We start from the raw sequence: 16,154 nt of genomic DNA on the forward strand, positions 1-16,154 counted from the left end.
ATAAGAAGAGAGAATAATATAAGGAGAAAAAGGAAGAAAGAGCAGGAGCAAGAGGAAGAGGAGGACGACTACTCAAGGGGCCATCCACCCAGCTACACAGCAAGCTATGGAATAAGAAGTAAAGAAAGGATACAGAAATAGAGAAAGGTAAAAGTCCAGAGGCAAAAGACAGAGGGGACAATTTAAGAAAGCTTGCTACAAACAAGCCAAGCTAAGGCTGGGCATTTATAAGAAAAGTAAGCCTCCATGTATTATTGGGAGCTGGGTGGCAGGCCTCCCAAAGACCAAGTGTAAAAGAGTAAAAACAAACAACTACACCTATGGGCTCAGTAGCACAGGTGGCCTGCTAAACTAAGAGTGCCTAACTAAAGAAATAGTGAAAACCCTCTCAGAAGGGAAAGGGTTTTAGTCTAAAGCATAGTTAATAGTAACTTTGTATGGAGAACTGCTGAGAAGACCTTGGTTGACCATGACCAGAGCAGCTCATTGTATTTCCCAGGGTTCTGATTTCCAGCTCTGTGATCTTCACTGTTCATTTTCCTTTCTTACCAGTTAATCAAGGATTAGCTGCTCTTCACTTGGCCACAAGACAATTTTACGTGTGTATGTATGAATATACGTGTGTGGTGTGTGTGTGTGTGTGTGTGTGCGCTGTGTGTGGTGGAGGGAGGGGAATGGAGGTCAGAGGTCAATACCTTCTACTACTTTTTTTTTGTCACAGAATTTCATTGACCTGGAGCTTGCTAAGTAGGCTAGGCTATCTGGCCAGAAAGCTCCAGGGATCTGTCTCTCTCTTCTCAGAGCTGGTAATAAACATGTGTCATCATGTCTGACTTTTGACAATTTTTATTCACAAAACAAAGAGTGTTTGTAAATACTTGAACAGAAGCAGAAGGTGGGCCTGCACTTGGAAAAAGAAAGAGCTAGGAGCAGATATGAGGCAGGGCAACATCAGATCACAGGTCTTCCCTTTCTGTGCTTTATCAGCACATCCTCAAGACACAGGATACACAGGCCCCCATTCCTCCACACTAATAAAGAGTAGTAAAGCAGACCCCAAATCTTCCCAGAGAATTCTGGAATGTATTGGAAAAGTATGCAGGAACACTGGCACATAAACCACAGAAGTACAAATTCATGTTAGCATGTGCACACACATACCAGAACACCTGTGTGCATGTAACACACACAATACTAGCAATATACAATAAGAAGCGCGCCGCGCGTGCGCGCGCGCACACACACACACACACACACACCACACACACACACCCTCACAAACATGAAAGTCTCGTTTGCTTGTTATCTTCTTTTACAATCATGAGCATTTTCATATGTAGCCCATTTTAATAACATACTATCCAAATGCTCTTACATTTTCGACACACAATACCCTTGAGCATACATGAGCTTATGTGCATGTATACAGCATGCCCACCCCATATATATATCTCATGCCACTCACACAATACACACCAGGGACCAAGCTAGAAAAGACTCCTGTTCAAACAAACATTGTCTTCGATTTTACCCTTGCTTCTCCTATCCTATTGCTGACCAATCATAACCCACTGGGATGCCCTTTTCGCTGTCCACTGTTCTTGGTATTCTTGACATCCACCTATTTATTGGGTAGTGATTAGTCTAGAATCCATGCTTGGATTTCATTCCTTCCTGCCTTCCTCCCAGGATGGTTTCATGGAGTCCAGTTTGATGTCAAACTTGATATGTAGCTGATTTTCTGGTCTGCCCACCTCTTCCTCCCCAGTGCTGGGATTACTGCATGTACCCACTACCTCAGTTTATGCAGTGCTAAGGATGGCACACAGAGTTTCTTACACACTAAACTAAGCAAGTGCTCTACTAACTGAACTACATGCCCAGCCTAGAATTCATAGTGTTCTAACCACACCTTTAATCATTTCTTCAGTTACAACCCTGATGGAAACAAACAAATCTCCTCTAGACTTTACTAATATAGGGTTGGATCTGACAACCCATTGAAATTGTTTCTTAAAATGTCAGAGAAATATTTTTCTTTCTTAAAGACGGAATAATTCATGTGCTTAAGAAAAGATCAAACTGAAAGAGATGATCGTAACTATGAATTCATTTTAAATAAATACACAGTAAATAATTTAAATAGACCCTGAATACTTTCATATATGTGGGAATTAAATTTATTCTGGAAACTGGAGGAATATGTATCCTCATAATATGAGGCAGAAATGTTCTCTATTGCAAATCCTAATACTGGGCTACAAGAATAAATGAGTATTAAACAGAGGCATAAAACCAAGCTGAAATGGTTAATGACTCTATTTAATCACTTGTTTCCACAGGATGGACTACTGAGAGCTTGATCTCAGTCTCTGAGCTAGCTTACACCTACCCACCTCTCTCCTTCTTTCTCTCATAGTGCATAGCATACTAACAAACTAAGCTTTCCAGGCTAATTAAGTGATAATTGGGCAGGTGTCCTGACACTCCCAAGTGTATGTCCCATTAAATCAATTGGTAAAGTAATTAATCCTTATGACAGATCCTCACATAGCTATAATGAGAAAACCACTAGCCTACTTTCATAGGAACACCAGAAGAATGAAAGAATAACATTTTTAACAGCTCTCCTATCTCACTGCTTTCCAGCTTTGGCCTTGTGTTTTCTGAGGATAGGACATCTGTGTGCTGTGGATGGAGACACTAGGCTCTCTAGGGAAGACTTATCTTACCACTAGAATCTCCACCTCTCTCTACCCAAGGCTCCCAGCATGTTTCAACCTACCCTAAGAACCTCAGAGTTGCTTTCCTTTTTTCCCTCTAGCTATTGCAGGTACCTGCAAAGACTCATTTTCCTGTGTCTATCCTAAACACGGGAAATTGAGACCCCAGAACTAATACCCTGTTCCAGGGCCATAAACAGGGAGAAGATCTGGACTCAGACCTGTCCAATCCTGGAGCCCTATGTCCCAGGAGATGCAACACAAAGTATATTTTAAATATGTAATCAAGGTCAAAAGTAATGCTTAAGATGTAAAACCTGGGCATTATTTCCTTCTAGAAGGAGGTGACTTCAATGTGGAGGAGACTGTGTTTGAACTGAGAATGACAGACTCAACTTCTCAAAAGGCTATCAGAGAAAAACCCTGGGAGAACACCAACCATAGGGGATCCCAGAGGACGCAGATGAGGCTGTCAGTGTGTCTGGATGTCAGAACGGTGGACATCCACTGACAAGTGAAGGAAGGATGAAGATGATACTGAGATTTTATGCAGTAGGCCATGGAAAAAAGGGCCTAGGCAGATGGAGTGAAGTGGGCAGGACAGACTTAGACAAAAGGCCAAATAAGCAGGAACATTGTAATGTCTATCTATTAAAAAAAACAGTGGAGGATGGGTCTGAGGAGATGACTCATTCAATAAACCCAGGTTTTATCCCCAGAACGCATGTTAAAGACACTGGTCATGATAATATGCAATTATAATAATTTCAATGCCGAGGAGGTGGAGACAGGGGGATTCCTGGGAACTCACTGGCCAGCCAGTAGAGCAAATGCGGTTAGTTCAGTGAGTGTCCTGTAGCCAAAACCAATCAACAAACAAACAAAGGTGGACATAACCTGAGTAATGGCACCGGCTGTTCTCTGGCCTACTATGTGTGCATTCACATATGAGCTCTTGTGTGCCTGAGTACCTATACAAACACACATGTACACACAGATGCACACCAACCCCACAGTACAAATTTAAGGAGTGAGTTGCAGAGTCATGGAGGAAGGAAGCATCTCTCAGACCCAGGATGGGAAGAGTTGCTGGATAGAGAAAGAGAAGGTACATCTACTAGAAAAAGTAGACTGAAAAGGCCTGAGGCAGACTGAGTGAAGAAGTTAGAGGAGTAAGATACCGGAAGATACTCTGGTGGCTAAGGAATAGTTCTCAGTTTTTCTCTGATATAGAAGAGAACTCAGAAGTTATTTCAGGAAAACTGCAAAGTATCAAACCCAAGCTCCAAGAAGGTCCCTGGGCATAGTCCACCACGCTGATATGAGGCCTGGGGACTGCTCAAACACAGCCCTTAGTCTAAGATATCCGATGCAGGAGGAGCTGTGGTTAATGATCAAAGTACCCTAGAAGGAAAGACTATTATTCTAACTTGAAATTAGGACAAAGGTATCATTAAGAAGGCCTTGGTCAAGATAACAGAATTAGTTGATCACAAAGGGCTCATCTTTGACCAGGCTTCTGGCTCTTTCCAGCAGTACAGTGCTGATCAGATGTTGAACATGAATTACTTCATCACTATATACCATGCAGACCCTCATTCCCTCATTTCATAGCACTTTCTCCACACCCTGCCCTTCTCAGTAAGGAGATTTGTCATAATGAAGACAAATGGTAGGTTAAGAGATTAATAGATAAAGACAGTTCTTGAGACATTCTGTTTTTTGACAAAAGAAAACTCTAAAATCCAAACTTGAGGCTTTCCCTGATAGCCTAGGTACTCACAACACATGAGGACATCCAACCACACTGCACTAAGAAGCTGCTCTTCCTGTATTTGGGGGCCAGGCCAAAGGAGAACTGCTAAACTGTCACTAACACAAACACTCTTTGTGCAAGCTGTACAAACAAGACATTTTCCAAGTAAGGTTATATTTAAGTGGATTTGTTTTCAGATGTAGAAGACATCACTTGAAGACCTTCATGCCTCTGACCTGGGAACAAGTTATTCAGTTGTTCTAATGCTGGTTCTGAGTTTTGAAAGTGTTTCTGATTGAACCCTGACCATCCAGAACCTGGTTCTGTGGGGAAGAGTGCTGAGGAGAAAGACATTTTCATTGGTCCCAGCCATCATATAAGGGGTTTTTAATGACACAGTCTCTAATCATTGTGATTTGTGAGAGTCTCACATAGCACTATGCGGCTAGGCAGGCCATCAACAAGAGTGCTGTTGGGTCTGTTTGGTGCTGCTGATATTCAGCACTTGTTTCATGCACTGGCAGTGTGTGGGCAGTGTCCCTGACTCTATCAACTACACAACAGCATATCACTTTTGATGGCAATTGCACAATCAAAAATGGTTCCAGATATGGCCCAACATTAGCTAAGGATGCACATAGCCTTGTGGGAGTAGGGAGTGGTAACTACCCTGGTCTCCTGGGTGTTGCATGCTCCACTGTCACCAAATCTGGACCCCTTTCTCAGTTTGCAGAGATACTGGTTTCCTGTTCTCTGAAGAGCTTCAGCTGACCTATTCTGTCAGGCAGGGATGAGTGCTGCTTTCCGTTTTCTTACCTCTAATCCAACACACTCTTGGTGGTTTTCCATGTATTATAGTGCTGATAGATGAGTGAACTTCTAGAAAACACAGGTAACACACATACTTACCTGGTGTATTGCAACACATTCATGTAAAAAACCTAATCAATACTGAGAAATAGATCAATCTATGCTGGGCATTTCCATGGCAACCAAGCAGAACACAAATCATATCAATGGAGAGGCACTGATGTAAAATAATACAAATTTTTTTTCTTCTCTCTTGGCCATCTCAATAGGATCTTCTAGTTGAGGCAGGGCTTTGTGCAGCGCCTGCCTCTCTTCCTGAGATAAACTTTACACAAAAAACACAAATGAACACACCAATAGCTCCATTTTAAAATCTTATTCAGCATGTTGGCAGAAAAGGGTAGATTCACAGTTACTTTGCATGAAACACCTATAATATGGTGTGTGTATGTGTGTGTTTGGGTGTGTGTGTGTTGCTCGCACACACATGCGCGTGTGCATGCACGCACGCATGGGGACACACACAATTCTCATGTAGAAAAATGTTGACACATATTGACATGCAAATGGACCAAGTTTTTTATCTGTAAAGTTTAAGCCAACTTGTTCTGTCATACATTTTATCTTTGAACAAGGAAAACATGACTCCTTTCACTTTTTTTTTTTTTTGGACACACATGTGCTAGGCACCAATAATGGAGGAACGGAGAAAAGGAGAGAGAGGACAGAACTCATACCTGTCATGTCTCAGGGCTCTCATGTCAACATAGACAGTGGTGGGGTCAGGTCCTGATGTTCCCCTGCAAACAACAACACAGTATAGTTAACCTGTTTGCAGGGAAAGAAGCTGCTGTCTTATAACTTTCTACTAACTGGTAAGCATTTGTTCAGTAAAACCTTAAACTGAACGAAAAAACCCAAAAGACCAATGGTGCTAAACTTACACCTCTCCAAGTAGCCTTTAACATCTGGTTTGAGCTTCTAAATTCTCAAAAGGAACATTTTAGGATCACACTGGCCCTTCACAAAGCTTGACCCCATCTATGCATGTATAATAAGAATAAAGGAGGGATGTAACCTCTTTTACTAGAAAATGTTTGGCTGCAGAAATGGATTGTCATATGAAGGGTCTTGCTCAGAAATTTTCACAACATGCATACAGAAAGGCTATTTTTAGACCTTAAGATACTGAAGCAGAAGTGTGACAGGAGCTGACAGATTGAGGAGGAAGATACAAGAGATAATTATTTTGTTCCTTTTAGTCCTGCTTGTGCCTCCAGCCTCAGGTTTATTTTTGTCGGTGACATAAGTCAGGGAGGTTCTATGTTTCTTCAAGCCAGCTGAGCAGTAAGTACTCTGAGCTGTCTTCATTTAACATAGCAGTCCAGAAATCTAATCTCAGCATAATAAATATCTTCTAAAAATAGACTGGACTGACTTCTGATCAATGGCCTCTGCTCAGGAAGGTCTTTATTATTGAAATGGTATAACAGTTTACATTTAGTGGTAAGCAAGACAATATTGAGGTTGAAAAAATATGGCAACCACAACAGATCTGTGAAAGGGGTGGGAGAAGTTAAGCCCTTCAGAATTTACTTAAACTACACTATATTTCTTTAAGAAAGAACCTCAATTTTTCACCAAAAGTATGTTTAAATAGAAGAATAAAAATAATAACAGCTTTGCTGGGCATGGTGGTGCATGCCTTTAATCCCAGTGCTCAGGAAGCAGGAGAGAGGCAGGTGGGTACTTTTAAGTTCCAGGCAAGCTAGGGTTACATAGTGAGACCCTGCCTAAAAACAAAACAAATCACTACTTTTTTGTTCTAACTCTCAGTAACAGTGGCCAGTGGGGTCCCATCACTGACAGCAGGAAAAAGCAAAACACATGCAAGTAAGATTTAGATGCTTACAGTGACAGTGATCTAAAAATAATGTTCTTTCTACCTTGTAATTATTCACTGGAGTTGCAGGTAGTGAAACATTGTCCAATGTAGTGAACAATGTGAAATTCAAAACCATAGGTGGTCAATTAAAAACAAGCAAGGCACAAAACATGTTCTGAAAAGTGGACAGTGGTGGGAAATGGAGGTAGAGCCAATCAGCAAGGGAACCAATGATTAAATTCATAATAATGCACCATCTACTCTAGGTGGTACCTCATCCATAGGTCTACAAAACACCTGTCAATTTCTGCACTGCACTTCCAGGCTGTCCCCATGTTGGAAGCTAGAAAGGTAGGAGGTAAGGAGGTGAGTATGCATTGGTGTGATGAAGAGAAAAGTCCCCTACCTGCTCAACCAGTGTCCACAGCCTGTGGGGCTACAAGCAGCAGGAGGGTGGGGACAAGATAAAAGGAAAAGACAACAGGCCAATAGACAGGAAACACAAAGGACACACATAGGAGAGACATACAGAAAATGCAACAATTAAGAATGGGATGAAGAAAAGGGAGGAATGGGGTTAGGGAAGAGAATGCAGAAAGCAAGGAACAAAGTAATAACAAGATCAAAACAATGTCAAATATGGAAACCATTAAAATTAATCATACTATACTGTTAAAGGTGGAAAAGAAAACAAACAAACTAACTAAAAAGATGTCAACATATCCACAGAGCACAAAAGAGAAGTAGAGGACAGGCCATGGCATGTCAATTGTGGCATTATCTTTATCAGTAAAGTAGATAGCATGCCTCAACAGTGACTTTATGGGTTTTGAGTCTTCTCTTTCCAATGGCATTTGCAAGTATATATCTTTTTTTTTTTTTTTTTTTTTTTTTTTTTTTTTTTGGTTTTTCGAGACAGGGTTTCTCTGTGTAGCTTTGCGCCTTTCCTGGAACTCACTTGGTAGCCCAGGCTGGCCTCGAACTCACAGAGATCCGCCTGGCTCTGCCTCCCGAGTGCTGGGATTAAAGGCGTGCGCCACCACCGCCCGGCAGCAAGTATATATCTTAATGGTTCACTTCAAAGTATATATTTCATGGTTTAATCTATTGACTTGAAACAGTTTTTTAAAATGTATTCTATTTTTAAATTATGTGTATGCATGTGTCTGTGCCTGTGAATGGAGGCACTAATGGAGGACATAGGTGCTGGGAACCAAACTCAGGTCTCCTTCAAGAGCAGTAAGTGCTCTTAACCTTTCAGCCACCTCTTCAGCTCCTTAATAATTTTAAGTTTCTCATTATGACAGTGAAGAGAAGTCTTTATATTTATAGTTATGGTATCTCACCTTATTCATAAGATTACTAAAAGGAGAGCATCAGAGGTGCATTTGAAGTATGAAGGTATCAAGTACCAGGCTCTTACACTGTAAACTTGCTCCTTCCTCTTTACACATGGAGTCAGCCTGGGCTACATGAGACCCTGACTCAAAACAAAAACAAATCAAAAACAAAAAAAGGTCCAAATTTTTAGGGAGAGTGGGGGTGGGATAGGAAAAGTGGATTATTCAGTTTGGTCTGGGCAAAAGATAGTGAAAATACAGTTTCCCTGTACTATAATCTGCCAGGCTGTGCCATTAGCTGCCAAGTTGGTAAATGGAATGAGATTTACAAGGACCAGCCGAAGACCATCTTGCTTGGTTTTGAAATGTTTTACTGGAACATGGTCCATTTATTCACACATTATCTGTTTTTGCCTTGAGCTGACTCTTCTGAAAAGGCCATACCAATACCAAGCCTGACCTCCTCAGTCTGATCCTGTAGAAAAACATGCCCAGCGAGGGCTCTTCCTTTTAAAGGGCAGGTAACCAATGTGAAATCACTCAGGCTGCAGAGTGGTGCAGCTTTGCTGGTCACACTGAACTTAAATGACAAGTTTAGGTTCTGGTTTCTTGGTTCAAAGCATAGTCTGAAACCCAGGAACTTTTCTGGACTGTAACAAAGAACAAGTCAAGTGATGGAGAATACAGGTTCTGTAATCTCAGATCAGAGTCTTAATTATCAAAGACAACATAGAGCAGAAGATGATAGGAAAGTTGTAGCTTACAGTGACTACTAACTCCCCAGAGCATGCAAAAATCTCTGACAACACTTTATTTTTAACTTCTCTTATCTAAGAACATGGCAGAGGAAGACAAGTGGCTTGAAAGTACAAATTAATTAAACTCTTATTATAGCTATTTGTTTTATGCTGGGAGAGTCATATTGCCCTTTGAGCATTCCACTTTGTTCTCTTTAATGATCAAGGACTCTTATTTCTATCATCGTGATGACGGTATTTCTCTTTCTTTGTGGGACTTTCAAGATTTAAGTTTTACTAGAACTATTACTATTTGATTTAATTGCACAAAGTTATTTATAGACAAGCTTTCCTCTCAGACAAATCACTCATTTTATTCTATGTAATAAAAAAGTCAGCATTCACACTTGAGTTTTTTTCTTTTCCTTAATGAAAAAACAACTGAGGTCTCCTTTGGGAGACGGAAGGCATTGTTTTTCCTTCTCTTCCTTTAATGAAAAGAGGATGCTAATTTTTGTGTACATAGCTAATGCTGAGAGTTTTTCTGCTTTAAATAGCCATCAAGGATATGGGAAATTGTTCTAGCATAGGTTAATAAACAATGACACTGTTTAATGGTACTATAGAAACTGATATTAAGTTTGGATTAGTGGCCCATGCCTATAACCCCAACACTTAAGAGGAAGAAGAGGCTGGGCGGTGGTAGCACACGCCTTTAACCCCAGCACTCGGGAGGCAGAGGCAGGTGGATCTTTGTGAGTTCGAGGCCAGCCTGGTCTACAGAGTGAAATCAAGGAAAGGCACAAAGCTACACAGAGAAACCCTGTCTTGAAAAATGAAAAAAAAAAAAAAAAAAAAAGAGGCTGTGGTGGTATTGTGTTCACCAAAATATTGTGTACTCTAATAAAAATATCTGGGGTCAGAGAACAGACAGCCACTAGATACAAAGGCTAGAAAGTGGTGGCACTCACACCTTTAATCCTAGCATTCCAGAGATAGAAATCCCTCTGGATCTCTGTGAGTTCAAGGCCACATTGGAAATAGCCAAGCATGGTGACACACGCCTTTAATCCCAGAGAGCCAGCCTTTAATCCCAGGGAGTGGTGGTAGAAGGCAGAAAGATATATAAGGCGTGAGGACCAGAAACTAGAAGCTTTTGGCTGGTTAGATTTTGGCTGGTTAAGCATTCAGGCTTTTGAGCAGTAATTCAGCTGAGACCCATTCCGGATGAGGACTCAGAGGCCTCCAGTCTGAGGAGACAAGACCAGCTGAGAATCGGGCGAGGTGAGATAGCTGTGGCTAGTTCTGTCTCTCTGATCTACCAGCATGGACCCCAATAACTCGGCTCAGGTTTGATTTTATTAATAACAACTTTAAAGATTCCTGCTACAAGAGGCAGAGGCAGGTGGATCTCTGTAAGTTTGAGTACAACCTGGTCTACACAGTGAGCTCCAGGAAAGCCAGAGCTTCATAGTAAAACCTTGTCTCGAGAGAGGAGAGAGAGAGAGAGAGAGAGAGAGAGAGAGAGAGAGAGAGAGAGAGAGAGAGAGAGAGAGAGAAAAGAAACTGATGTTAAAGCTAATTAAAGTCATAATTAGATTTTTTCCAATATCTATGTTCATCATAATTCAATAAATCAAAATTACATCATTTTTGTAGCTCAAGATTCTGAGAAATACATTCCTAAAAATGATAAATGGCTCATTCTTATAGATTTCTTTGTTTTTACTTCATAGCTCTGTCAATTAGCAAAGTCCACTTACGTCTTTAGGCTTTTCTCTTATTGTAGAAACCAATGACTAAACTTTATCCTTCATGAGTATGGGAGGATCTAACTAGAAGCTGTCCTGATAAAAGGGTCCAACATGTTAAAAGACAGTCCACATTCTGTCTGTCTGTCTCTGTGTGTTCTTACAGAGCAAAGCCTGAATGTCCATTTTCACTTGTAAGGACATTTCACTTGAAGCAGATTCACACTATGAGTTCATTTTGGGGAAAACTCAGAAGTGCTATATGCTTTTTACATGGGACACTAACCTCCCACCAAACAAGTATTCATTGAACTGATACACTATAATTTCTGTTGAAATGCATAGGGTTGATGGCTAAAAGACTCCAGTTTTTTTTTTTTTTCTGAAACTTATTCATACTCAGAAGTGACAGAATCAGTGTATGTGAGAGCCCTAAAGAGGGTCATTGGCGAAGCTGTTCCCCAGCACAGCTGCTTACAAAAGACATGACAGAAAGTGTAGAACAAGAAAAGGCAGAGGAATGAAGGTCTTTGCACCTATGGAGTCTGAAAGACCTTAGAAGGGACCAGGAAGGGGACACAGCCTCTGCCGTGCAGATAGTGGACAGCCCATTCTAGGCAGGAACATTGAAGATAAAACTGTCAGCAAGCAAAGGCATGGACAAACTCCATAGAAAAGAAGGTTGTTCAACATAAAACTGACCACGGGTAAAGAGATATGTAAGGGTAGTGAAAACAGCTGGGGGAAGATGTTTGTAAAATAAAAACAAATCCCTAATTTATTCCTTCTAAAGTTTAATTTTTAAAATTACATTCATTTATTTGTGTACAGTGTGGGGAGGAGAATGTTGAACACATGTACCATGGTGCATGTGTAAAGGTCAGAGGACAATCTATGGGAGTTCTCTCCTTCCACCACATGGTTTCTAGAGACTGAACTCAGACCACCTCATCATTTCTCTGGCTCCCTTTTAAACTTGAAAATGACGTACTATCTAATATATTTGTGTGTATGTATATATACAATTATAGATGTGCCTGTGGAGGCCACAGGACAACCTCAAGTATTGTTCCTCAGGTACTGTCCACTTTTCTTAGAGACAGCGTCTTTCACTGGCTTGGAATTTGCCAATTAGTCTAGGCTGGCTGGCCAGTGAGGTCTGAAGATCTGTGTTTTACCTCCTTGATGTTGGTATAAGTGTGTATTATGTGGGTTCTAGAATTTAAACTCAGGTCCTTGCAAGGTAAGCATTTTAAAATTGAGTCATCTCTCCAGCCCCCTCAAGATACATTTTAAATGGTATTAATTAGTGTCTGTTCAGTAGTAGAGAGAAAAAAACAAAAACATGATTTAATCTTTGAGTATTCAAGTCACTGTTCAGGCCTTTTGGTACTATAGTTTAAAAAAAAAAAAAAAAAGCCCAATCTATAAAGCGCACAGAAGCCTAAAAGGCCAAAAAGTGACACCATTAATTTTATAAAACACTATTCCCAAGGAATAGGCTTTTTTTTCCTCCCTGAGACAGGATTTCTCTGTGTAGCTTTGTGCCTTTCCTGGAACTCACTCTGTAGCCCAGGCTGGCCTCAAACTCACAGAGATCCACCTCCACCTGCCTCTGCCTCCTGAGTGCTGGGATTAAAGGCATGCGCCACCACTGCTCAGCAGAACCGATTTTTAAAGCCCAGATGCATATGGATGAGGCTCCCTTTCTAGTCTGAACAAGGCTCTGTTTAACTACTGTCTTGGAGGGAACAAATCTCCTCATTGTAAGTAGCTGATTACCCAGAATCTCAGTGCCCCACTGAAGGGATGGAAGGATGGTGATCAGAGCTATGGAGAAAACCACATGTCAGAAATAACTGTCAACTGACAGCACATACTCCCACTAGTATACTAATGTGTCCACTGGTGATTCTGGTCCTTCAAAGAGAAGCCTTAATTTTCACCATCTTTAACTATTTAGGCAGAAGGTGGGAAAATCTCAAGAATATCTTAGCTTCTTATGCTTCATTTTGCACATTGATCTTCCTCACACCTTATTTCACATTGTGTCTTGTTCTAGAGAAAATACCATGGGGAGCAAGATAAAGATTTCTGCTCTCCAAGCTATGTATTTCATGGGCTTTGTTTGTTCAGCAGCTTTCTGAGATAATTTTTAATTTTATAAAAAATAACAAAACATGAATGTCTCCAGTGAACAGGCCTTCCCCAGAACTTTTACACTGCCCTCTACTCCTCTGCTATTACCTAGTTTTTTTCACAGCTCCATCATTTCTGTGAATATGGTGTATGCTGCAAACTGGCATTGGTCCAAAGACTTCTTGCTCACCTACCCTAAAGTACCTGCCTGTGCCCAAGTCATTCTTTATCCTCTTATCCTCCTCACCAACAAAGGATACTCACACTTTCTGGAAAGAAAAGAAAAAGATCTATGTGCTGGCTGTTCACCTCACTGACAATACGAAATATACACTGAGGGCAAGAACTTTATCATTGGTTAGTTTCTGATAAATTTTACCTTGGCAGTAACCAAGAGCATAGATGGACCACCTTTTTCTGAGGTACAGAGGTGTAAATGTGTGAGAGCTTATGAGTTGCTGCCCCCACTCCACAGCCTTCTGGGAAGTGATGTTAGAAATGGTACATCTGTAGTTACTTTTCAAAAATACAAAAAAGTTTTTTTTTAATAAGAAAATGTTTTAAAATTATAACTACATCCCAAGCTGGTCTCAACATACTACTGTCCAGGGATGATCTTGACCGTCTTCTGATGACTTTTCAAGAGCTAGTATTACAGGTGTGCACCACCATGTTTGGTTACATACAGGGTACAAAGCCCAAGGATTTGCACATGCTATGCAGGCCACTCTACCTAGGAGCTACCTCCTCAGCCCTACAAAAGTTAATTTGCTAGTAAAATCTGATCCAAATAGTCCTTGGCAAGAGGCTGCAAGCCTATTTTCCTTTGTGTATCATTTACTTTAGTTAATTTCTATTATCAGACATTTTGATATTTCTAACTTAAAGTAGTTACAGTTAGAAAAGAAAAAATTAGCTAAAAATTAAAATGAAAGCATAGGAAAAAATGAAACAGTACAAAAAATGCTTGAAGATTTTTCCAAGACCCCCGAAATAGGGCCATAACTCCTACTGGTTATAATAAAGTTCAAATTAGTACCCATACTTATGAGTTTTTTTTTAAAGTAAGTAAAAATACACTACTATCTCCCATTATGAAGCCAACACTTCATTTATTCAACATTGTCATAACACATTTATCAGAAAACCAACCATTAGGTGCCAGGTGCATAGGAAGCAAGGATTCCTCCTGTTGCCTGGATCTTACACAATGTTTCATTGCAAAGAATCATTTCAAGTAAGTGATGTATTTAGGGAAACCAGTAACTATGTGTATATATATGTATATACTCATTTAAGCTTTGGAGTTAAGATGTTAACTCTACATTCTGTAACTTCTCCTGTGGAGACATGAACAAATGTCTATTTATGCCAAAGAGGGCATAAACAAATGCTCAATGATTCCAGGTTTAGCTTACTGAATCAATGAGTTTATTGGGCTTACTTAAAGGGACACAGGTGAGGAATTACTTATAGGAGAATGGATGACTTAGGCAGCTGCATCACCAGAAAGCCCACTCCAGCATGGGTGATGACTTATGAGTGCAACATTTCCAGAACTCCCTACATAACTTGGCAGGCAGCTTGGCTGAAGACTTTCCTCTCTTCAGCGATTATTTATTGCTTATGGAAGACGTCCTGTGGGGGGCTCATATGCCAGGCACTTGAGGGCAAAGATCTACATGCTACCTTCATTCTCTATAAGCCATCTTAAAACACTGTGCATCTAGCTGGACAGATATAAATGAAAGACAATGGAGTTAATAAATATGTTCACTGCATGCCTTTATCTGTGATTTTTCAGTTTTGTAAAATATAGAGCCACAGAGCTTTGCCTTCTGTTGCAGTAATTAATGCTAACGGGTAATCCTTTCTCAGCTTTCCCTCCCCTCATTTGTGAGCATCACTGTGGTCAAGAGCCTGCCCTCACCAATACCCTTTCTCATAGTTGCTCTGCTCAAGTAATGTCATCACAAACAGGAGGTGGAAGTGACCTATTGTGCTATTGCCGCATGTTCCCGTAAGAGGTGGATTTTGTGCCTCCCACTTATAGTACAAAGCATGGCTAGCCATTTATGATAACCAATACATGGTAATAGGAAAATAATTGATTTTGTTTCTAGACAAAATTGGATTTTATTCTTTCCTGGAGAACATCAGCTAATTAGTTAAAAAATATGACCTAAGTACTCCTTCTTGAGACTAAGTTCCTCTCCTTATATCCAATAACGCACATTTTCATTGCTAGATACCTGAACAGAATAATGGGTTTACTGACATTTTCACACATGTATACAATATACTTTGATCATATTCACCCCTTTCACTCCCTCTTGATCACCTTCCTTCCTGCTATCTCTCCCCTCCAAATGTGACCCATTCTATTTTCATGCCCCTTTTTGTAGGGAAAAATCAAAACTAGATTCTACATATGAGAGGAAATACTTAATATTTGTCTTTGTGAAACTGGTTAGTTTAATTTTAACAAAATGATCTTCAGTTTCATGCATGTCCTGCAAATAATATAATTTCTTTAGTCTTTATGGCTAAAGCATATTCCATTATACACACACACACACACACACACACACACACACACCCTTCATATTAATCACATTTTGGTATAGGAAAATTATGAAAACTTGAACATTAAAAAAAGATAAATTCATTTAAGAAAAAAAGACTTTCCAATAATAGGAGAAGATTGAATTTGGATTTTTGAGTGCAATTTAAAATACTTAGTATTTCCATTTTTAAAAAGTACACAATCAATCTGAAGGGAAGGAAGACAAAAACAAGGAACACCTACACAAAAAATTTTTCACAAGCTGTTGGTAGCTACTTTCTGCTTTGATCTCTTCAGAAACTCGTGTGTGTGTGTGTGTGTGTGTGTGTGTGTGTGTGTGTGTGTGTGTGTGTGTGTTTGCCCCTTTACATAGTGGCTAAATCCAAGCACCTACAATGGACAAGAAAGAAGCAGACCAAGAGCTTTCTGAGGTTCACCCAGTAACAG

The 16,154-nt window shown here is 40.2% G+C and overlaps 1 protein-coding gene across 4 annotated transcripts in view; it reads right to left on the reverse strand.

Moving 5' to 3' along the window:
- Positions 1-7,031: 7,031 nt before the first annotated feature.
- The window catches only part of Dip2c (disco interacting protein 2 homolog C), a 408,405-nt gene continuing 399,282 nt past the window's right edge, over positions 7,032-16,154 (reverse strand). For all 4 annotated transcript variants that reach the window (XM_028859456.2, XM_028859459.2, XM_028859474.2 and 1 more), the window contains one exon: positions 7,032-7,610. In XM_028859456.2, the coding sequence (XP_028715289.1) occupies positions 7,518-7,610 (93 nt within the window). In that variant the 3' untranslated portion in view covers positions 7,032-7,517. The remainder of the gene's footprint in view (positions 7,611-16,154) is intronic.

This window comes from Peromyscus leucopus, chromosome 5, assembly GCF_004664715.2.
Source record: "Peromyscus leucopus breed LL Stock chromosome 5, UCI_PerLeu_2.1, whole genome shotgun sequence".
Classification (NCBI taxonomy): Eukaryota; Metazoa; Chordata; class Mammalia; order Rodentia; family Cricetidae; genus Peromyscus; species Peromyscus leucopus.